This window comes from Mesocricetus auratus, unplaced genomic scaffold, assembly GCF_017639785.1.
Source record: "Mesocricetus auratus isolate SY011 unplaced genomic scaffold, BCM_Maur_2.0 Super-Scaffold_100011, whole genome shotgun sequence".
NCBI classification, from domain to species: domain Eukaryota; kingdom Metazoa; phylum Chordata; class Mammalia; order Rodentia; family Cricetidae; genus Mesocricetus; species Mesocricetus auratus.
The window spans coordinates 63,849,938-63,874,903 of record NW_024429195.1 but is presented as its reverse complement, the minus strand read 5'-3'; the positions used below and the strand labels follow the sequence as shown (position 1 = coordinate 63,874,903).

The 24,966-nt window shown below is 39.1% G+C and overlaps 1 protein-coding gene across 2 annotated transcripts in view; it reads right to left on the bottom strand.

Moving 5' to 3' along the window:
- The window catches only part of Tmtc2 (transmembrane O-mannosyltransferase targeting cadherins 2), a 356,561-nt gene that overhangs the window by 81,458 nt on the left and 250,137 nt on the right, over nucleotides 1–24,966 (bottom strand). For both annotated transcript variants that reach the window (XM_005068036.4, XM_021225985.1), the window contains exon 9: nucleotides 1,963–2,044. In XM_005068036.4, coding sequence (XP_005068093.1) covers nucleotides 1,963–2,044 — 82 coding nt within the window. The remainder of the gene's footprint in view (nucleotides 1–1,962; nucleotides 2,045–24,966) is intronic.

Genomic DNA, 24,966 nt, shown 5'->3' with positions numbered 1-24,966 from the left:
TTCTACTTATATGTAAAGACAAGAGAAATATAGAGTGTTACAAAAGTTTCTTACGAGCAACAATATATTTCATAAAATTATGCAGTTTTCCTTATCAGGAATAGGAAATAGAGCTAATTATTTGTATGATCCTCAAGTTGAAAACACTCCAATAGAATTAATGAAAAAAAACTCAATCTTTACACAAACTTAAAGATATGAGCTATCACAATTTTTCAAATAATATTAAAGAAAATAAAAATTTGTTGCACTTTGAGTAAACTAAATCCAAAACAAGATTCTCGTGAAAGAAATAACATCTCTAAAACTACCACTGGGACTAAAAACCCCAGGAGCATAATGTGGTACAAAATACTCAGTTTTAAAAATGAGCGAGCTAGCTAGATCTTTTAAGAATTCTCAAGACAACTGAAGGCTGAAGTCAGGTTTCTTTGTTTTTGACGACACCAGTGGTTGAACATCAGGCCTCACCTGTGCTAGGAAAGTGCTGCACCACTGAGCCACAACCCTGGCCATCATAGTGACTTTCAATAGTGGTCATTCAAACACAGCAATAGTGGGGTGTAAAGAAATTCATTGTGTAGATTCCTACTCACTACCTAATCATACTGGAAATTAGCTGAGAAGATACACGAAGCAGAACCAGTTTGAAACAAAGGAAAAATACGCAGAAATGTGGGGAAGAGAACATCTATTTCCTAAAATGCCCTGGCAACACTTAATGCTCTAGCAAAAGAGACATGGAGATAATTTGATAGGGAAACTAAAAATAGCAGGTGTGAGAAAAAGCCCTAATCTCATATCTAATACTTCATACAGGAAAACTTGTGGAAATAAAAATAAATTCTGCAGCCAAGTTGAATTACTCAACTATTATCTTAACACAGTAGTAAAAGAGCAAAGACAGAAGGTCATAACAGTATGAGTATGTCATATGCTTTTGTATCATGTGTTATGCCAAAACCAAAGCATCATGTGCCTAGGTTCAAAAGCAATATATACAGACAATATATACATACAAAATGCACATGTGGTTGGCTCAGTGTTTCCTCCATTTTATTATTTCCATTCTCCTAAACTCCTAGCCATCACTGCTCTTTTTTTCTTTCAAGCTGAAAAACTGGAAGAAGGAATTAATACCATACAGGAACATTAGCTATATTTCTAAGGGTTTCATTTCTGTCCATGTTTATGTTTACTACTTAATAATACCTAACACATTAAAGTCAGCAGTAATTTTTAAAAAAATCAGCATTTTGTTTCCCATGGAATTAACACAAGAAAATGTTTGTTGTTGTTCCTTGAGAGATAGCTTGTCTACAAATCTGGTAGACACAGCCCATCTTATCCCTCACCAACCAGTTGTACAATTGGCTGGCTAGCCACAGGAGTCACCATAACGGTAGTGTTATGGAAGCTCATTCTGGGCTGATTAAGGCCAAGGCTAAACTATATGAGACAGAAATTCCTTATACTTGTTATAGCAAAGCTTGGCCTCACTCTCAGGCATTTACAGCCTGGTATACATTCATATCTTCCAGAAAGCAAGCCGTTGAGGCCAAAATGTAAACTAAAACACCAAGCTGGAAAGCTCCATGAGTAATACATTAGAGATGAAAAAAAGAAGCTAATATTTTTATTATAAACTCTGCCTCAGACAAAGGGCTATATCCTTTCCTGATGAGATCTCATTTAAAACTCTGTGCTGAACTTGAAAGAAACAACTGGAAACCTGCCTTGTCCATTAAAGGCCAAAGGAACTTGCTGGAGGAAAATATAGTTCTGAGTCCTCCTGTGTGCGGCATTTTAAATAGAAACGGAAGGATGCAGCATGCGACTAAATCCGGGAGGAGGAAGTCAACCTACTCTCAAAGGTCCTTGACCAGAAAAGAACTGAAATCTCACTTGCACATTAACAGCAGATGGGGGGGGAGGTGTCATGGGGAAAGCATCACCACTCACCATAGTGCATGTAACAGTTTCCTTTGGTGGGATCCAGCTCAATGGCCTTCAAGAAGAACTTTTCAGCCTCACTCTTACGACCCTTGAAAAACAGAGAAAATGGATGATTCAGCAGTGGATCGTGATGGATTATTTTTTACCCCTGGGCACAAATAAAATGCACTAATATCTACAGATAAACAGTGTGGGATGGGATGGGCGGGGGGAGGTGGGGGCAGAGCACTTATTCTAACTGAGCATGACCAAGGAGAATGTGTTGAGAATAAAGACTGATTTCAGGATCCTGGGAAGCATCAAGAAGAGGAGACTAGAAATGAGCCCATCAAAGTGATCAAAGAGGAGGCTGGGGAACTGAAACAGTTTTTGTAAGTCTCATAAAAATAAAAATGGTAAAATGGGTTTATAGAACCATCACTGGCATTTTAGGTTTTCTTTGAGTAGTGCCTGTGCATTGCAAGAGTGTTTGTATGTGCACATGGGTGTGGGTGCCAGAAGATGATCTGAGATGTTAAGTATTTACTTACTCTTATTGCATGTGAATGAGTGTTTTGTCTGTGCATGTGTATGTATGTGCACCATGTGCATGCCTGGAGCCTGCAGGGGCCAGAAGGGAGTTAAGTTCATACCGGCTGCCATGTGCGTTCTAGGCATAGAACCTGTGTTCTCTGGAAGAGCATCAACTGCCCTTAACTGCCAAGCTGCCTCTCCAGGCCCCCAACCTCTGTTCTGATGACTGAGCTCAGATACTTGCAAGAATAACTTCACCAACTGAGCTAATGCCAAGCCCTTTCACTTGCTGTTTTACTGTCTTTATTATTTTATCTTAATAAAGCATTCCCTCAGCTCATATCACAGCTGCAACTGCCAATAGGAATTATGCACTTGGAGTGAAAATGAAGAATACTTCCAACCGTCAAGTTCCATTCTGCTTGCCTTATACTAATTTCACGTAGAAACAGATGAGCTAGGAATGGCTTTGACACAGGAATTCTAATTGAGAGAAAGTATTTGCAGAGCTCTATAACACTGGAACAAAGAGTTGGAATATGCCTGAGTCTATAAACAAATATTCAGAACACCATTAGAATCTCAAGCAAGCTGGACCAGAGGTCACAAACCTATAATTCTAAGAGTGTTCCTGTAGTCAGGAGGCTGGAGCTGGAGGACCACAAATTCCACAGGGTTGTGTGGGCTACCGAGTGAATTCAAAGCTAAGCTAGGTAACTTATAAAGACTCTGTCTCAAAAATAAGTTAAAAGGTAGGCAGATCCACGGTCTAGTATAAGGCCCTAGGTTCACTTTCAATTACCAGTAGCAAATACAAGCCTGCAGGGATGCATGCAAGCGTGCGTGTGCATGCCCCCCACACACACACACTTGGCATGCACTCACAAACAAGTAAAGAAACACAAAGTTCCGGTCTGTGCTGAAGAAGAGCTCTTTCCCATGTCCATTCACTTCTCTGATCCTTCAAGCACACACACTTGGGAGAGTTAACCCCAGATACAGCTCAATGATGCTGAATGTTAAACAGAGTAAGGGGTAAATGAGACAACACTAAGACAATGAGCGATAGGCCTTAAAAACCTGCAAGTTTTCTCTTTGGAATGCAGAGGGTACAGACATTAGTGCCAAGTGGTGAAGGCAAGATTAGTTCTCTTCTAGACCGCCATGTCCATCCCTTGCCAGTCACAAATGTTCCTTTGTGGATGCAACTGCTACCTACTTCCAGGGAAGAAACAAAGTAATGACTAGGAGAATTTCCAACACCAGTTTCTCATTGGTGCAATCATTCAGCACTGAAGTTCTGCTAATGCAGGACGTAATCAGAAACCAGTTGACCCTCTTAGTCTTAGTTTTAAGCAACTAATGACATCACAGAGACAATAACAACAACGGAGAAATGTTTTCATGAATGAAGTTTATTTTTTTAAAAATATAAACCATGCAGCTTATGAAGCGTGTGACCCTGACCTGGTTATTGCTCCTGCACAATTATCCACAATAACAAGTGAGAGAACACTAGGCAGAAATTTCCCAGAGTTGTCTCTAGTCTGGCATGAATGAAGATCTATGTGGACTCCAAGTGACAGCTAAGTGCCAGGGAATGTCCAGACACCTTTGTCCACAGTAATCATCTGTGTGTCCTGTCCCGCCTTGTTTATGTACTACCATGTACCTCAGGCAATGACTCATTCCTTGTTCACATACATCTTTCAAATCAACGCTACTGCAAACTATTTTCCACAGCTCAATAAAACTTGTTATCCTAATCTTGGCAACTTGGACCAGTTTCCCTGTATCTTCTAGTATTTTTTTTTCATCTATTCGTTAAAAGAAAAGCCACAGTCTTCCTACATCCTACATTCACTCACCATCCTAACTGCTGCGCACCCCCTACACCCCCAGTCTCCATCACCTGTAACTAGTGATAACGCCATACTCAGGAAAATAGGCTCAGGAAGTTCGTTCATTTCAATAATGGCCCTGCATTCAGTAGCTACTCTCTAACAGTCAGTCTCATCAACTATCCAGTGACTAAAACTGCAATGTCCCTTAAGAAATGTCTCAAGTTTGAACTTCAAAGTAGAAAAGAAAGCCTGGAGCAAAGATTCATATATAAGTGTCTGTGGGCTTTCATAAGGTAAGAGCAGCAATTTTACCACATTCGAGTCCCTTCAGCAATTCACTAACTGTGAAGAATCAGGCAGGAAATAGGAGAACAGACTCTAGACAAGCAAAGCAATCCCACACTTGTTTATCTATATGACTCATGGAAAATCATCCCATCTTCTAGGAGTATTACAGAAAGGAGGATTTAGTGGGAGCACAGAGAAACCACTCTGCATGATGCTGTTATCATGGCTGTATTCGCGATCCATTTGTCCAAACTCATAAAGTGTATAACATGAAGGGTGAACTATGAAATGACTGCCTCATCCATTGATAACAAATGTGCACTACCAATACCAGCCGGATAATTATGAAGAGGGAACGACATGTAAGAAGGAAACAGCCTCCCTTCATGGGAATATTGTTCTTTCTGATCAGGCTTATATAAACTAAACCCATTCTAAAAATAAAACTATTTGTTTAAAGTAAAAGCTATTTCATAGGAGTTTTGAATTACACTGTGATGATACACATAAAGTGATATTGTTACCTAGGTACATTAGAAACCTGTGACAAATGTGGCCCATTATTTATATATGCACACATACATGCAAATGGGTAACAGTACACCACCAAGAATAACAAAGAACATGCTTTGCTAGATACACAGCTTCAAAGCACATGTTCATGCTTTAAATCATCGGGAAAATAATATTTCAAGAATTTACAGAAGAGGTTAATAAAAGCTATCACTGGTAAAGTGCCCATAAAAATGGTATATGTGACTTTTTTTTTAAAAGAAGGCTTTGAACTTTTTTCCACTTAAGGTTTTTAGGAGAGAAGGGAAGAAACTAGCTCATTTATCAATGTCACAGTAAAATGAGTAGTAAAATCCTCATGTATCATTCACTGGTGAAACAACAGTAGGAAGCTATAAAAAGCATGTAACATGACTCAAGGGACAGTGGTCTGCGGTGGGACTCGGTTATTAAAGAAAACCAAGACTTATAATCTCCACTCAAGATGATCATGGAGCTCCTTCTTTCGGGTGTGGAGGGTTATATTGCACTATCACTACAAAAAAATCTATTAGCTTTGGTAACTACTCAATGAAATACTAAATAATAAAGAAAATTAAAAACCTCATGAAAGCATCTAAACTTAAGCATCAATCAACTGCCAGGCGAATTCATTCCTGAGTCCTAGGAAAAAAGCCACAGTCATTGGGAAGTAATACTGCATATAATCAAATTTACTCTTGCAACTACTATTAGCTTGGGGGCAATGGGAATCTTAAAATATGGAGAAAAATAAGTTTGGGGAGCTTGAGATATAGCTGATCTGATCAAGTGCCTAGTGTGCATAAGACTCACCATTATATAGAAACCAGGTGTTGTGGTACACATCTGTAATCCTAGTGCTGAGGAGGTGGAGACAAGATGATCATGGGTTTGAGGCCATCTTGGGCTACACAGCAAGTTTAAGGCCAGCCTAGGATACATGAGATCCTGTCTAAATAAGTAGTCAAATAGAAAAAAGATGAAATAAAATGAATTGTTCAGAAAGCAAGAAAAAGGGACTGTGCTAAGTACTAAACACACACAACAACAGTGTTATTTAAATTCAGGAGAAACAAAGCAACAAAAATCAGCAACTCCTGACCCCAAATCTTTCCCTGATTAGGGTCTCAACTGTTTGTGAGCAATGAAATAAATACACGTAAAAATATTCAATTAAGTTCATATAGCCTATTTCACATCATGACATTGGCTTCTAGTTCATTTTGTTGATTTATCATTTGCCTCAACTCAGAAACAAGTAGCCAGTTGTGTGGGTGAGATGCCTGGTGGCATCACTACCAAAGGTTAACCAACGCTTTTCAACTACAAACTGCACAGCCACAGTAAGTAGAGACATATGTTTTTACATACAGACATACATAAGCTGTCACAATATTCCTCCTGCTTAAGAACTGGAAATACTGCATGCAATGTTAAAATCAGACTTTAGTATGAGTTATTAATTTTTTAAAGGAAAGCTAGTCACTCTGATATGTGGTTCCTAATCTTTATAAAGATACATATGATCTATCACGTATGTATATGATAAGAAATAGAAGCAAAACTCTCTAGGGGAACAAACAGGATTCATGGATGTGGGGAGGGGAGGGAGTGTGGGAGGAATCATAAAACACAGCTGTATGGAAATGCCCTTATGTAACAGAAGTTCACGTATAATAAATACAATGAAAAAGTTTCAGAAAATGGTAATGAAAATTACACTCAAATTTTTGTACTAATTTTTAGTGACAAATCATCCATGACACAATAGAAGTTGTTTACAAGGTGTCCAAATACCACAGTCCAGAATAGCAATTACACTGAAAAATCCCTGATGACAAAATTTAGCACAGTTGCATTGCGTTCTGACTTTCTTCCAATTATTTCCTGGCACAGAGCTCAAACATCTTTATACTATTCTGAGCAATATGATACCCAAAAAGGATACCTTGGAACTTATTGTGTGATGGAACCATCTTTTGTTCCTGTAAGGCCACTCACTGTGGGTTCCTAGGTAAAGGCTGGTCCACAGAAAGACCCAGTAATTATTTCCAGCCTAGGATACATGAGACCTTATTAGCCCCACACTTGATACTCCAGGGAAGGTAAAGAGGATGGAGGGTGAATTAATAATTTATTATGCCAATGTGATGAAGCCACAAATTAAGAAAAGTCCTCAATATTAAACTATAGGGTATGCTGAGCTGCCATTCTGATGACTAGGAGGAGAGGCACATAAAAGTACCAGTATTGCCAAGACAGACACTCGAGTACCTTCGCAAACTTCACCTACATATCCCTTCATCTGGTAGTTTACTTAGGTCTATTAAGCAATTGGCAACTGCAAAAAAGTCATTTTCTGGGGTTTCTAAAGCCACTCTATCAAAATAGCTCCCAGGAAGAAGGTATAGGAGCCACCAATTTGTAGTCAAGTCAGACAAAAGTTGTGGATGGACCTGGGAGCCCACAAGAGAAAAGGAGGTCACAACATTAAGTGTTAAATCCCAGGCCAATTTACAGAAAGTGTGCCATCTATATGCACCCGAGTTTCCAGTCTGAAAATCAGCCATATCATTTGAGCAATGGGAGAAACATAAGTAGTTTGCAGGCACCAGAAATAAAGACCAGAGGACATATAAAAACCTGTAAAACTTTAAGATTTTCAACTTACTTAAAACATAATTTAATTCTGAATGTGTTATCATTCATCTGTCAATAAAGTAGCAAAAATGAGATCTAATTGTTAGGAGAGTATATAAAAATAGGCATTCATATAATACTTCATTAAAATATAGTAAAATGTAATAAAATCTTCCTGGGAGGCAATCTTGTGGCAATCACAAAGTTTTACATCACAGTTATATTCCCGCAGATCAGTTATATTTATAGGCATTAGTTTTAGGGAAACAAATGCAAATACTTGAAGTTGTTCCCTGTGTTTCTTGCAGCCTTGTTTACATAAACTCAGTGTTTACCACCATAGACTTGAATACTGTGCTTCAATTAAAATGATTTCATGGAAACATCTTTACGAGAGGGAAGGTAGGGACAGTATTCTATGAAGTGTTGCAGACAGGGCATAAATTTTAGTTTATAACCTAATTACAGTATCTTAATTATATTTCCTCTCCCACTCACTCATTTTGCAATTCAGATTCCAACAGCAAGTTGAACCCAGGGACTGGTCGATGGGTATTTCAGACTTATGAAGGAAGACATACCCATCTTGAGTAGAGTGTTTAAAAACTTCAGTGTTTTGTTAGCGGTCAGGACATGTGGCCATAAACACACTCTATTTAAAGCTACTGAGAGGGAAAAGAGAAGGGGTCACAGATTCTATAGCAACGAGTGTCTTGAGCAGAGTAACTAACAGTGGCCCTTGTGCCACTCTCAATCTAGTTGTGGAATAGACAACTTAACAGAAAACCCAGAACACTGTCAGTTTTGAATATACTGGTGAAAAAAAATACTACAAGCTAATAGGCAGAAGAATATCCAGTTGGGCTCATCAAGTGGTCAAGATGCTTAGTGACACACGAGAAGTCATCAAAGTGAACAAAGATGAAGCATGTCAGATGGAGTCAGCAGGTATAGATTGTTAGGAACTATCATAAAATAGTAGCAAAAGATGGAGTAAATCCCATGAAAGTCATATGAATGTCTGCAAGAGGGACAGCCTTGTATGGGGCTTTCATGTTAATCTTGGAGTTTCGATGCTCATTATGCACATTTCTGCTAGTGAAAAACCACAGTACTGGGTGCCATGTGATCTTTTGACTTCTACTATCCCCTTGATGTTGTTAATTAACAAACATCAAGTAGGCTCTGGGAATTGCATAAAATGGCCCAGTTCACGTGCGCCATACTTTAGCAGGGTCCATAACTCATCCGCTTTGGGTTGTTCCAGTTTTAGTGTATGTCCTCTGGAATCAACACAGGGATATTGTCTGATGGCCTATAAACATAACACTGAGTCCGATAAGATGGCTCACAGAATAAAGGCACTTACTACCAAGCCTGACAAACAGTTCAATCCTCAGGGCCCACTGTGGTAGGAGAGAACTGCTTCCCACAAGTGTCCTCTACCTTGCATGCACACATGATTTACCCAATTAATAAAATAAAATGTAATTAAAAACACTGGGGTGTTTTAAGTAGACTATTAGAGTTCTATCTGAACAAATCCTCCAGACTTGGAGTGGAGAATTCATTCCATTCTACTTCCAGGGGGTTTACACTTGTGGCCTACATGAGGGTGGTCATAATGGAAGACTTGAGAAGTAAGAAGATGATTTTTTTAGAGACAACGAGTGCTTGATGTATCAGATTCGGGTGTAGTATACCATTGAAAACACTCAAGAATGACTCTATAATCACTTGAACAAATGAAGGAATTATTTATTCTTGTGGGAAAAATTTGTGAGCACATGAGTAGGAACAAGCATATGTAGAAGGCCATTAGAGCTTAGTTTGTTTGAGATGTCAAGGCAACACGACCTCTGGAGGACTAAGTCATAAAGACCGGTTGCATCAAGGGCCACACACCAAGAGTGGACAGGAAATAAAAAGACCAGATATCTGATGCCTTACGTTAGAAGAAAGGAAGAAAGTACTTGCAAAAGGGCCAAGCAAGAGGAAACTATAACAACAAAATCAACAGCAAACCACATCACCTACTTAAAGTTGCAAAGTTTCCAATAATAGACAAAGGCACATCAAGAACAGCATTAAATGTCAACATTTGGGACCATCTTAAGTGACTATTTCAAACTTGCTATAATGTCTTCCATCCATGACATGGCTGCTGTGCCTTCCTGAAATCAAAACAGTTGTGATCGCCCAGAGCAATCCCAAACGGTTGCAGGTGCAGAAGAATCACATAAGAGCCTGTCTATTAACAATCCATTCCAGAAGTATGGTGAGGCCTCAGGCCCTCATCTGAGATACTGACTGTTCTGACACCCTTGCTCTGGGGCAGGAGATGGACGGTAGATTGAGGCAATGACTCCTGTGGTCCAGCATCTGTGAGTCATCATCTAGGCTAGAAGTGGCACTTTCCAGTGATGTGGATGCCTCAGAGTCACTCGTGATAATGGAAGTAACCTTTCCCACATCCTCCCTTAATTAATTCCACTAAGTTCGTGATTTCATCATGTTGAACTGGGCAAAACTGTTTCTTGATCTGTCAGTTTTCTATCTTTTGTGAATAGATTTATTTTTCATCTCCCTCTAGGAAAAAAATCACATAGCCCTTACCGTTCAAAAACATGTATACAGAATATTTGAAAATTTGAATATTTAAATTTGTTGCTTTCTACATGGCTTTGAAACTATGAGTAAGTTAAGCTGTATAAAAATAAAGTGACTAACATTTATAAATGATCCGTAATAAAAGGCATTTAACATAGTCAGACTTCCAGTTGTGTCCCAATGGCAATTTCCTGTATATCAGTTCATTTGTACATCTTTCCCTAAAGCTTAGAGGAATCATATGTACATACTGTAAGAGCATTCAGGGGTGGTAATTAATTTGAAAGGATTCAACCATATCTTAAACTGCATCTGAGCAAATTACTTTGACTATTATATTGCATTGTTAAACCAAAGTCAGAGTCTCATCATTAAACCTGATTCATCCAAAATCTCAGTTGGTGAGAACAGTATTCAGACATGCCATTAAAATGCTCAACTAAGTTCTAGTGACATAGAAGTTTTGTTGAAATCAAGTTTTATAATTAAATCGTAGGTAAGTATACGCCAACCTTCTACTTTAAAGCTATGCATACGTATGTAAAATTTACATTAAAGAATACAAATATTCACGGGGGGGGAGGGCACGGGAGGAAGGGAGGGAATGGGAGAGGGACCTGGAACTGACTTGTGAAGCAACCTTGTTTCTTATCTAAATTTAAACTGGAAAATAAAATTAAAATAAAAGAATACAAATATTCATCTACTTTTAATTAAAACAACCAAAGTTAAGTAACTCATTTAAAATGTTTATTGATTCCCTTAATTCTACAAATACTTAATGGGCACCCAGCATGTGCCTAGAACTGTTAAATGCTAAGGTAAAGAAGGATTTTAATAGCAGGCAAAGTATAAAATCGCAGCTATATTAGGCTGGACTAACACAAGCACTAAACATTTGGTTTGACCTAGTTAAAGCACACAGGAAAACTTTCCCAAGAGGCTGATACTTGACTTAAAGATCAAAGGATGTGTACAATTGTTTGAGAGGTAAACAAAAGAATGCAAAGTAGGGGCACAGCAAGGAAGGATCAAGCCACAGATGGGAATCCGATTGAGAGAGGTGCAGCACCATCCTATGACAAGAGGCCAAGCAGGGCTCACCCACCCTGCAGTCACATGGAGACTCTGTCAGCTGCTTTCCAATGATCACCTAATGATGGTGAGGACCATGAGGCAGGATGGGAGCAGAAGCGACCTACCAGGGGATACAGAAGTGAAGACTGGATGCCTGGAGTGGGAGAAAACAGAACTGAACATCTTCTCCAATGGTAGATAGTGAGGGCGTGCGGTGCTGGGACAAGCAGTGACATAAAGAATGGAAAAAGTGCAGGTTTACGAGCTAGGACTAAACGTTCAATCGCGGTGTTGATAGCGATTATCTAGTAATTATCTATGGATTTCTGAAGTATTTGGGATGTCAGAAATGGGTGCCAATCACTCCAAATCAAATGACTAAAACAAGTCAAAATATATTTCAACAAAACTGCAGTGGTAAATTGTGTCAAGTACTTAAAAATGGATTTAGGGATAGGGACCATTAGTGTAAGGTATGCAAAGTAATTCTTGAAGCATAAGTGGGGGAGGAGAAGAAAACTGGATAGTGAAATTACCAATAGTCATTACATTTACGTATGTCTGGCCATGAAGGGTGAAGATTGCCATAGAATGAGACAAGACACAGTGAGGATTTTAAAAACCAAGAATACAGAAAACCACAACATAAATTACAACTGGCACAAAGGTTAATGCCAAGGATTTCTCTCAGTTTAATTGAAAATTGAAAAGGTAAATGACCCCAAAATGTATTTTGAACATTTCGATATAATTTTCCAACTATGGCCATTGCCAAATTACAAGTGCCTAGATTCTTCAAGCTGTATCCTTTCCTCCTAGGTACCCTGACACTTGATGCCTACTTTTGTTGTGACACTTTTCTACTCTAATTGCCATTTGTAATCTCCTTTCTAATTGTAAACCACTTTAGCAGAATTGTTTAATCAACAGTTAGCCAAAGGCCAGATAAAGGAAAGTACTGAAAATGCAGGAAGAATGTTAAATATCTTTGGGGAAAAATGTTCAAAACACAAGTCATTTAAAAATAAACAACAGAAATTTGTTTCCCACACTTCTGATAGCTGGAAAGCCCCTGAAATATTATGAAAACACATACCCTTATCAGGAAATATGCTGGCTGAGTGATAGAAAGCACAGAGGCCTATAAGGTACCCAGGATGATGAGTGATGTGCCTAATGCCATCCACGGCAAGAATTCCTCTCCAAAAGGAATAGAAAGAAATTACAAATTTAATCAACAACCTATAATCCACAAGATGGTACCAAAAGTTCATGGTGGGAATGACATGCCTAATGCCATCTGTGGTAAGAATTCCTCTCCAAGAGGAATAGCAAGAAATTACAAATTAAACCAGCATCGTGTAATCCATAAGATGGTACCAAAAGTTCACTATGAAAATGGCTTCCAGAGGAAGATCTCCATGGCTAATGAGGAGAAAGCCTCTAAGGACTCAATGAAAATGGAAAACCCTCAGATCTTAGTGCAGAGCAACAAATCCAAACACCCAGCAGACCTTTTAGAGTGGTGGGACTGTTTCTTGAACAAGGTCATAGTATTAATCGGCTGCTCCAGCCAACTGCCTAGAAATAGTAAGGGGTGTTTCTCTGCTCCCTGGACCCTCAGGGCCTCTTTGGAATCCACAGAGCTGAGAGTTGACACTGGTACAGAAGTTTAAGCCCCTTGGGGATGGTTAGGAAAGCTGTCTTGTGAGAGGAGCAAAGCAAGAGCCCAAACAACAGCTGTTTCGCAGCTGGGTCACAATGGAGAGCAAAAAATCCCTGGACACCATAAAAGGTAACGGATGATGGCAAGGCAATCTCAGGGCCTCCATTTGTCACTGGCAGAGCGCCACTTGTTCTGAAATCCAAATGCTCTCCAAGAGGACAAAGCCAGATGTAAATAATTCCCCAATTTCAATTCATTTCATTTCTTTCGGTAAAAAGCTTCAGCCATAAAGGATGCAGGAGTCACCTAATTTATTTAGATGTAAAATTCTTTGATGATTTACCCAGGACACTAAAAGAAACCACCGGATTCGGAAACAGAAAGCTGGGGCCCTAGGAGGTAAACAGCCAGAGAGGAAGCCACTGATGTCAATGATTTTCATTCATCTGGGAACCAAAGGTCTAATTAATGGAACTCCCTCCGTAGGTCTGATCCTCACAGAAACAAAACTCACCTTAAAGGAAGCAGTGACAAATTCAGACTGATGAAACCTTTTTAGAGGAAATTTACTTTCTGCTTTGGTTTTGTAAAGATGTATTTTTACGTGTATGAGGGCTTTGCCTACATGAATGTACAGATACCATATGAGTGTCTGGTGCCCATGGAGGCCATAAAAGGGCAAAGAGCCCATCATTCTGGGTCTGGAGTTTCAGATAGTTGTGAGCTGCCATGTGGGTACAGGAACCAAACTTGGGTTCTCTCCAAGAGCACCAACTACTCTAAAATGCTGAGCCATCTCCTTCGGTCCCAAACTTTTTTATTCTTGTCCTCTTCTTTGGCTTATATTGTTTGCAGGTCCACAATAAATGAGAAAACTGACCCATTTCTTCAGGTCTGCTCAGCTAACTTTAAGGCTGGGACCTAAAATCAACAAATGTTAATTTGGTGTACTAATGAACTAATGTATGAAACTAGTACATCGGGGATCGAACTACTTGCATTCAATTTCAAGGTGAAGTTGCCTGCAAAGGTAGAATATTCTAGAAAAGATCTTAGAAAAATATGCCACATTTACATTGAAAGTGTATATTGCAGTCCTAAAAGTAATTTCCAGTTTTCCCAAAAATGCTATTTATGCTCAGTTTCCCAATGTAATTGTACCTACAACTACTTCTGGGTTTAGACAAATTTTACAATTTGCCCAAATACTTATTATTCACAAGTGTTCACTTGAATCAGGGAGAATGAAATAATGACTCTTACAGCATCACCATGTCACCATAAGGTGTATCCCTGAGATTTTACCTGTGTCCTGACACTCCTACAGCAAAGGGGGCATTAATAAAGACATCTTTCATAGCTCAAGACCTGGGGACTTGTCAAGAATAATTGTTTCCATTTATCTCCTCTGCTTGCCAAAACTCATTTTTTTCAAATCCTCTATTGTCATGGTGTACTGGGATTCTCCTCCTCCAGTTCTGAGCATTTTACAAGTAGTGTCTGCTACATTGTATCCTTATAACACACCTAAGATTATAATAAATCCCATTTGTAGAGGAAGAAACTGAAGCACAAAGAGGGTACGTATCTTGCCCAAGGTATAAATGGACACATGGCTTGCAAAGCTGGGTTTAGAGCAAATATGGCTATAAAGTTTATGCTATGACACCACAAACCGTTTTGGGTAGATCCCACCCAGGAATCATGGTGTTCGTTAAGGCACAGCTTATGCTATAGGGAGACCAGCACTTGGTCAAGTTCCATGCAGGCATGAAGATCCTAGTTCTATCCCATAGGCATAGTCGCCCCAAACACTTGTAATCCCAGGTACAGGAGCAACTCTGGGGCTTACTGATAAGTTAGTCTAGCCTAATTGGCTGTCTCAAAAAATAACCTAGACATAATCTGAGACAGAAGACCTGAAGTTTACCTCTTGCCTTCATATGCATGCAAACATGTGCACATAGACACATGGATATACATGTATGCATATGTACACACAATTCTACAAACTACTATACTTTATAAAGCTAAATTCACAGATCTACCCATCTGTCTCTTCCTTACCATGAATGAGGAAATAATAGACTTATGCCTGGTATCACACCATATACTAGATAAGATAAAATTAAATCATTCTTGCTTCCATACATCACTTAATACCATGGTTATTCTGGAGGCATGGCCTCACCAACTCTAAGTTAGTCTTAGGAGAGCTCTCATTAGATATGTGTGCTGAGTACATAAGAACAGCAATGGATTTTGGGACATCTATTCTGCCTGAGTGAGTTGGGGAGGACACAGGAGGAGGTGGCATAATAAGCTAACAGATGGGAGAAAAGCTGGCCAGGCCTCAAGGTCATGAACTTTCAAGTCAATGCTGGAACTGGTTGACTAAAAACTCCCTCTACAAAATTCAAATCAGGAAAGCTATTTAGGAATTCTATTAGTTTAGCACATCCTGAGGGACTGGTAAACTACAAAGATTAATTTGGTACCAAAGTCTCTGTAGTCCTAGCACGTGGGAAGTGGAGGCAAGATGATCAGGAGTTCGGGGCCAGAATTAGTCACACAGTGAGTTTGAGGCCAGCCTGGGCCATGTGAGAACCTGGTTTTTTTCAGGGGGAGGGAGGACAAATCAACTCAGAATATTTATTTGAAAAAAAAAATAAGGGTATTTGACAACTAAATTGAGTTGAATGTCTACTCTACTAGGGATGACTTTTGAGCCACCTCTGACTAACTTTCTGTGACTTACAAAGAAAGGAGGATCTATTGAACACAATATTAGTTAAGCAATATTAATTTACCTTTCCTTCTACAGTGTGACATGGCAAAAGATGGTCCATAAAAAATTATACGAACCCATAAGCTAGGTGGAAGGGAGAAAATACACAAATTGCCAGAGACTGGCACCTTGCCAGCAGAATGTGGCTGGATGTATAAATACATATGACAAGCATATCGTTGGACTGGACTATTCCCAAGACCAAGAAGCTCAGTGTTCTGGTTGAAACACACACACACACACACACACACACACACACACACACACACACACACACACGTGTTTTGGTATTACTACAAAATAAAACACTTTCTTTTTGACAGTAATGTGTAATTTCAGTAGAAAATACAAAAATGCAGGCCACAAATAGGCAACTATTGAGTGCAGAAGTATCAGGGCTCCACAGATGAGAAACTTGCAAAGTATTTTCCTCTGGATAGACAACTTAATAGGAACTTGGCTCAGGGATAAATTATCACTGTCAACTTCTAAGACCCTCTTGACCTTGCTAGGGAAAATGTGTGATATTGGCTGCATAGGGCTCACTAAACACTAACCTCCCAAACTGCCTTCAACACACTGTGAAACTTAATTTACACCTGAATTGGCAGGTTTATCTTTGGGATGCAAGAGGAATGGAACTCACATACCCAACCATTAGAGCGCTTTTACAAAAGCAGTGACCAGGTATACAGGATGACAGTTTAGAAACATGACCTCATTCTTTGCACAGATGCTATAAACAGAGCTAGCTTTGGAAGACACGTGTTGACTTGCTCTGTTTCTCAGTGTGTAATGCTGTATATACATATCAGGTGCATGACGTCATGTCATGGACAGATGTGGATCTTTGAAGAGTTGTGGAAAATTCCAAGCCATTAAATTAAATCACGCAAAATCATTTCTGTTTTCAGACAGGAGTGCACATGTTATAAAAAGAAAGGCATTGGCTCAAAGGAAGGAGTGCTAGCTTGGTGATCAGAATTTTCCCAGGAAGGATCCTTTGGACAGCTATGATTCTTAGGAGACTTAGTATCTCCAGGAATTTGATTCCTTACAGGGATACAGTAATAGCTTCCAATCAGTTCCATAGCTTAGAATGTACACAGAGAACTCTCAGAGAGTTGCATGGTCTATGTGCTCAACCAAAACTGGCTTTTAAAATCGTCCTGCACGAAGCTGCAGCAATGCTTAAAAAGAATTGGATGATGTAAAGGGTGTTTGAAAAGCATAGCACAGCGACTCTGTGAGCATTCAACCAAAGACTATGTGGGTTTCCTTCACTGGAGCATTTATACCAAATCTGTTTACCCAAAGGCAAACCAGAGATATACAGGATTAGTCTTGCTATGTTTGAAATTGCCTTCTTGTAACAAACTCACATGAAGAGCTTTGGGATCAAAACTACTTTTGTCAACCAAAATGTCTCTTGTTCTGGAACGCCTCAGAAGACTAGGCGCAAAATTTGCCTGTAAGGTGTAGAAAATTGAAGTCAAAAGGAAGCAGGAAGATTACCTAAGCTCAAAATAGAGTTTGGAATTAAAAGAACTGAAGATTTGCTCTTGATCAAACTGGAAATACATATAAATACTTGTGACAACTTAAGGATTCTTCACCCCCTTAAAAAAAGGTTTTCTAAAACGTCAATTTTCTCCAGGAAATGCTGACAGGATTTGGCAAGCACACATTGAAGTAATGAGAGGGGTGTAAAATGCTACCAATTTTACACTCAGGGGAAAGAGTTCTATTTGGTTATGATATTACAATTACTTGCTGATTCATAGAAAAATCTTAAACAAAATACTCTTTTATGCACCACTATAACACATAACCACTATAACATAGCAGAGTCCTTTTCTCAAATCTAATAGTTACAGATGAGTATTATTAATGACTTCATTTTGAAAAATGTCATATTAAAATAAGACGTCTTGCACAGGCAACCAAGGGAAAGTTATGGTTAGAAAACACACAGAAAAGGCATTATAAACTCTTTAAATGAAGGTTAGTAACACAGAATGTTTTAGAAGGTGGGTGACAAGAGAGGAGGCCTTGGCAATCTGTGGGACCTTGGAGAGTAGAGCAGTATTTATACTTGGCATACAGATGGACTCTGGGAATCCATTCCATGTGTAGAGATGCTCTCTCAGCCTGGACACATGGGGAAGGATCTAGGCCCTTCCTGGGATGATATGACAGACTCTGAAAATCCCTCATGGAAACCCTTGCCCTCCTTGGGGAGCGGAGGGGGGATGGAGTGGGGGTGAGGGGTTGGGAGCTTTGGGGGTGGGGGAGGAGGGGAGGGAGAGGGAACTGAGAGTGACATGTGTAAAAAGTTAAATAAAAAATGGAAAAAATAAAAAAGAAGCCACTAAAGACAACAGTAAACTATTCAAAATCACAACGAACTAGTAAACTTAGAACTTTATATCAAGCCAAATAATCCCTTAAAGGTGAAGAATTCTAGATCCTATACAGTGTTAGGTAGGCTGGCATGCATAACCCACAGCCTAGGGGTTACATGTGGCCAAGGAGACCTATGCAAAAAGTACAATGGAAAAATTATAATATATTAGCATTTCAGCTCCACATAAAGAAATACTGCTACAGAAGAATAAAGGCAGAGATACTATGTTCTTTCACTCCTTTGAGCCAGAGGATAACTGTTTGCTTAGAACAACAGCAGCGCTAAATCAGTGATATGTGTTCATTTCAGCAAGACTCCTTTAGAGGAAATGACCAGTTCAATAATAGCAATAGTAGTAAAATCTCACTGTTTCAAGTTCATTCACACTTGAAAGTAAACCTTGACACATGCTATATTTTAAATGTTGAAAATCTGTCAAAAAAACTTCTATATAAATGGCAGGTGCCCCTGGAGATGTGCTGGTGGGAGGTGCCATGCCATGGAATTTTCAGGGATAGGGACTATTCAGGATGTCAAGGTCACACGAGCATGCCTTGGAGGGGATTATGGGACTCAGTTTCTATCTCCCAGATCTCCTTACTGTCAAGATGTGATCTCTTGCTTCAGCATATGCTCCCATCATGATCTGCCACCTTCACCAGAACCCGAACATAACTGCAGTGCTCCATAGAAGATCTGAACCAATATAAGTCAATGTAAATTCTCATTTATTTCATAAGCACACCACATGAAGTATTTCATCATAGTGATGCAATGTGACTGCTACACCGTGTAACATTACGTGCTGAGTTAGTGTTTGCTCAACAAGCTTGTTGCTACTGTTCAGAGCCAAATGAAATGTACCATGTTGGTCAATTTTTCCTTGTTATAATAAAAATGCCTGGGGCTGAGTATTTCACACATTCTGGAAACTAAAAGTTCACATGGCATAGTGCGACAAGTAATAAAGACACCCTTGGCTGCACTGCATCAGAGGTATCGAGCAGGAATATGAGCAAGTGTGGCAGATAATATGACATCACAAACAGCCAAAGAACAAAGTGGTCCAGTATTATTGTTCTTTAACAAACCATTCCCTAGAAACCAGGGTTCTATGAGAACTACGTTTGTTCTGAATATGATATTGACCCTACTAACCAAATTGCTGCCTGCTGCTGCTGTCTGACACAATGGGCACCTCAACCTCCTAAAATCGTTAAAGAATATCCAAATGATAGCAGCATGTCTCCAACTTAATACTTACAGAGATGGTACTGTCAATTTTATTTGGGGGACAAAAAAAATCTAAGCCTGATTGCTGCATCTATACTACCCATTTCTTCATTATAGGACATTAAAATGCATCACTTTATGTATGACAGCCAGTAACTATGCCAGAGGAATAACAAACCTTCCAAAATGTTCTATTTAGATGTGATTCCTACGCACTGTGTTTTCAACCTAAAACATTATTATCACTAGACATTAGATTATAGTATATGCTCGGGTGTACCACATCCTGTCACATTTGACAAAGAGCCTCCATTATGTCTCACCAATGAGAAGCCTGCAATTTTAGACCTTTAACAAGAATTATGCTTTCTACTGGTAGAAGAAATAAATGACTAGGGAGGGAAGCCCTTAGGTGCTCTGGTTTCAACTCCATCTTCTGCCAGCTAAATGTTTACCAGCTAAAGGTCAAGGTTTCATCTCTTTGGCCTTCTTGTTTCTCACCCTACTACTTGGAGTTTGTGACAACACTTGTTTAGAGTCTCCAAACTCACTAGAAACCGTGCAAACCACATGTACATTCAGAGTGATGTTAAGCTTTACTACATGTTTGTCTCCACATATACTGGTGCCTAAGTTCATTTAACAGTAGCTATGCTATAATTATTTTTACTTCAAGATACACAGACACTTCCTGTCCATGTCACAACTGCATATGAAAAATTGAAATGCTAAATGATTTATTTTTGAAGTAAATGTTTTGCAGGCTTTGAATTTAGGGATTTACCTTGACAATGTGAATGCCTGTGTGTTCCAGCATCATAAAGAAAACCCCAGGCTAGAGAACAATTTAAACAGTACAGCTGCATCTGAGGAAACACACTGGAACAGTGTAACATAGTAGGTTATAGACACAGACTTGCACTCAAGCTCTGTGAATCCCAGCTTCCTCCTACACAAAGCTGGGACCTGGTCTTTGCGTAACTTGCTCATACACTGAGTTTATGGAACATCGTGTACACAATGACTATTTTGATGTATGCTAAAGAGTATGAGGTAAACTGAAGATACTGGGGTAGATAAAACCATGGAAAGGACAGGGGAAAAGGAAGGAATAAATTCACATCAAAACTGATATTTGCTTTGTTATATGGTAGGAAAGCAACCAAAAGAGTTTCATATAAAGCAAAAAAGAAACACATGGCAAGTTCATATGGTCCTAGAAACTCAAGTCATGAGGGGAAACATGGACCAAGCAGAATAAATTGTGCTGGAGCAAATGCAACCTCAATGACTAACGGTCTACAACTCTATGGGTCTCCAGTTCCAAGCTGCTTGGACCAACAGCCTCTAAAGCAATGCGGTAAACACAAGGACGAAGTTATGTTTATAAGCACATTCACAACTGGGCTGGCTTTGAAACACTTTAAAAGTCTGTGATAATAAGACTTGGGGATGCAGCTCAGCGATGGAATATGTGTCTAGTATATATAACATACTAGGTATACCCCACAGCAAATCAAAGGAAGGAAAAATGGAAACTACAACAAAGGCCTTTGGTGATGAATACTTCAATACTTTGGAACTTATATGGCACCTGTAGTTGGTGTTGTGTCAACTTAACAGAAGCTAAAGTCCTCTGGAAAAGGACTGTGAGGATTCTTGATGACCCCATCAGATTGCTTGTAGGAGAGCCTGTTAAGAATGTCCTTGATTAGTGATTGACAGGAGAAATCCTAGCCCATTTTGGGTGGGGCCGCTCCTGAGCAGATGGCCCTGAGTTTTACCAAAAGCCCACCTGAGGGAGCCAAGAGGGGCCAGTCAAGCAGCATTCCTCCACAGTCTCTGCTTGAGGTCCTGTCTGCAGGTTCCTCTCCTGCTTCAGTTCCTGACTGGCTTCCTTCAAATGATGGACTGGGATTGGGAAGTGTAACACAAATGTCCTGTTCCTTTCCCAAGTTGCTTTTCACCAAGCAATCAACAGAAAGCAAACTAAGGTAGCAACCTTTACGTGTGTGTGTGTGTGTGCGCGCGCATATGCATGCATATGTGTGTGTATATGAGTGTGTGCATGTGTGTATGTGTGTGTGTATGTGTATGCATATGTGTGTGTGTACCTGTGTGTTATGTGTGTGTCTCTGTGTGTGTGTGTGTGTGTGTGTGTACATCTTGTCCCTGACTGACTATGATATGACTTGGGGCTGCTCTACTTTAATAGTGGTAAAGTGAGCATGCAGTCAGTAGAAATTTCAGATACTTAGTTTCTTCTGGTAATAAATGTACAAGTCATTTTCTCTTATGTTACTATGAGGAAATAACTCAAGTCTACACAGTCTACTTCGTTAGCTATGATTCTTGATAGTTTAAGTATATTAAGAGCATTTTAACTATTTTTTCTAGTACTAGTGGTTGTTCCTAAGACCTTGATGAGACTAACATGTGCCCTATCTACCACTGTGCTCTCACTATCCACCAATGCTCTCTCTCTCTATCCGCCACTGTGTTCTCTCTATCTACCATTGTACTCTATGATCCACTGTGTTCTCTCTATCTACCACTGTGCAATATCTATAGCTTTCATTTCAAGCTTTTTGAGACAGTAGACCTCAATAAATTGCCTCACAAGGCTGAAATGTGTTATCTTCCTGCCTTAGCCTCCAAAGTAACTGAAGTTGTCAGCCTATTGTATTTTCAACCTAGGATGGGGTCATCAAGAAACCTCACAGTAACTTGAAGATCACATCTGTACAATCATACATATTTAGATGCTACTAGAGTAAAACACAACATCCATCTGGAAAAAAATTGTCCAAACCTCGTAAGATAAAAGTGCAAGTTGCGTGTGTCACCTTTCCTAATACTAAATGTGTGCTTAGGCCAACACATCATTTTAACAAGAAAAATATTCAGATCTTCTTATATTTCATACAATTGCCATAAAAATTATCAAGTTAGGAAATTCTCTTAGCATTAATTATCAATCTGACCCAAACTACAGTCATTTGAGAAAGGCATTTCAGCTGGGGTCATGTCTTTGAGGGATTGTCTCAAATGTTAATTGATGGATGTGTGTGTGCAAGTGTCCCTGCCTACTATGGGGAACACCATCCCCTGTTCAGATGGTCCTGTGCTGTTAAGAAAATTAGTTGTACATGAGTGTGTCTTCTGTCTCTATTTGTATCTCTATCAATCTATCTATCTATACATACATACACACACACACACACACATACACACACAGAGGACAATGAGCCTATACACATGCACACATACACACACATAGCATTTGTCTATGGTTTTTGCTTCAGGCTCATGCTTGATGAATTCTTGACCTGATTTCTCTCTATGATGGACTGTGACCTGGAAACATAATACAAATGAATCTTTTCCTACTCTATTATATTTGGTAAACATGTTTTATTACAGCCACAGACTACAACTACAATGGAAATATACAGTAAGAACTAATGGCTCAATTGACCTCACACCAACATATTTTCATGCCAGGTTACAAGACAGGGGAGTCAACAAAAGTCCTGGGAAAGAATGAGCTGTAGTTCCTGAGGCCAAGGCAAGTATCCTAGTGCATGAATGGGACTTAATTAACAAATTTAAGAAATACAAAATGGGCAAGAGATGCCTGCAAAGTGATGTGGAATCCTGTGCCTATAATAGCAATACAAGAGTCTGGATACAATTTAGGAAACTACATAATTACGCTTTCTGAAACAAAAGCCATTCCCACAATCTCAAGTATGTGACACTGGCTTTTGCTATTAGTGTCTCCTGAACAAAAGTCACCAAGTCTGTTTTGAAGCCCTGCAATCACTACTGTCCAGTGGGAACTCTGAGGCAGCAAACATCTGGCCGCTGCAGGGTTTTTATAAAAGTTTGTTTTTGAAAGTTCTGCGAGAATGCTATATTACATTTAGAACCACATTATTTCCTTACCTCCATCACTCCAATAAGATGGACACATCCAAGTACCTGAAGGATTTGGGGGGATTTGAGTTTACAAGCTGTTATAATAGCAAGAAATGGAAACTATAGACTGATACAAAAAAACAAGCAAAAAAAAAAAACCCCACAAAATAATACAACGCAGGTCACTTTTGAACAATATAATCTTCTATTTCTATGCCCATAAATTAAAAGTTAACATAAAGACAGCACATGGAAAAAATTAGCTGTTTTACATCTACATATAGACAGCTTTGAATGCTAAAGAATTTCAGTATTTTGATTTGTATGACTCCTGAGGCTATCTAGCAAAAGGAAACACCCTTACATTGACCTCTACTCTACAAAAGCAGAGAAATACATTTCTGATTGCCATGTAACCTAATGATAGTAAGCATAATACTTACATTGCTGATTTAGTTTAAAAATGTTTACCTTGAATTATGGAAAGGGGAAACTAATAAAATAACTATCATATTCATTTGATTCCCAGTTATAAACAATACAATGGTGACTGTTGTTTGCAGAATGCTAAATCATAAAGCTTAGATAACGCAATTTTATATCAAAGTTTAGCTGAATACTATACTGAAATAAATTTCCTTCCATATGTCAGTTAATATTTCAGCGGCGGATTATTTAGGATATAATGTTTTCCCTTTTAACAGAAGTAAATGTAACATGTGAACTGAATACATTCATATTAATCACCGAATCAGAATTCCAGAGAACTGCCTCTTACGAGGACTTCTCCAATCTAAACATGGCTGTATAGAAATTACAACAAAACAGATTCAGCAAGCCAGATGTTATTCAGCACACAAAAGGAAAGCGCTTTGCCCTCAATAAAGCCAAATGGAAAGAGAATTCTCAATTCCATGTAATACTAATAATTACAACACACACACAGGACAGTGCATTGTGCTTCCAGGAGACACAGAGACACCAAGCAGCTGGGGGTGCGGGTGGGGGTGGGGATGCAGGACTTTCCAGGAGAACATCAAGTACTTTCACAACTGGAGTTTTATGGAGCCCAATTAACTTTGGCTAGACTCAGGAGTCTGGCTTAGTGTGTCCACGCGGTAGCCAAAATAAAGGTTTTGTATGTCAAGAATTACTGTCAGAGTCTCCAATATCTTTCCTTCTTTCCCACTAACCTAAATCTGGAAAATAAGCTAACAGCCAAGAAGGTTTTATTATGATTTAAATCAATATTAATTTTACAGCCTAACAAAAACGGCAAAATATTTGGCTTAAGTAAATGGAACAGAACAAAAGTTTAAAAAAATGAAGCAAAGAGAAGGCTTCAGGACTCACACAGCTTTGGAAACAACTAAAAACATCACCTGAAACACAATAAAGGAAATGGCATTTCTTGTGGTCCTTCAGAGTGCATGACCAATTTTAAATGCATGGAGTTAGCCCTAGGCAACAAAGTTCAAACAAGGAATAA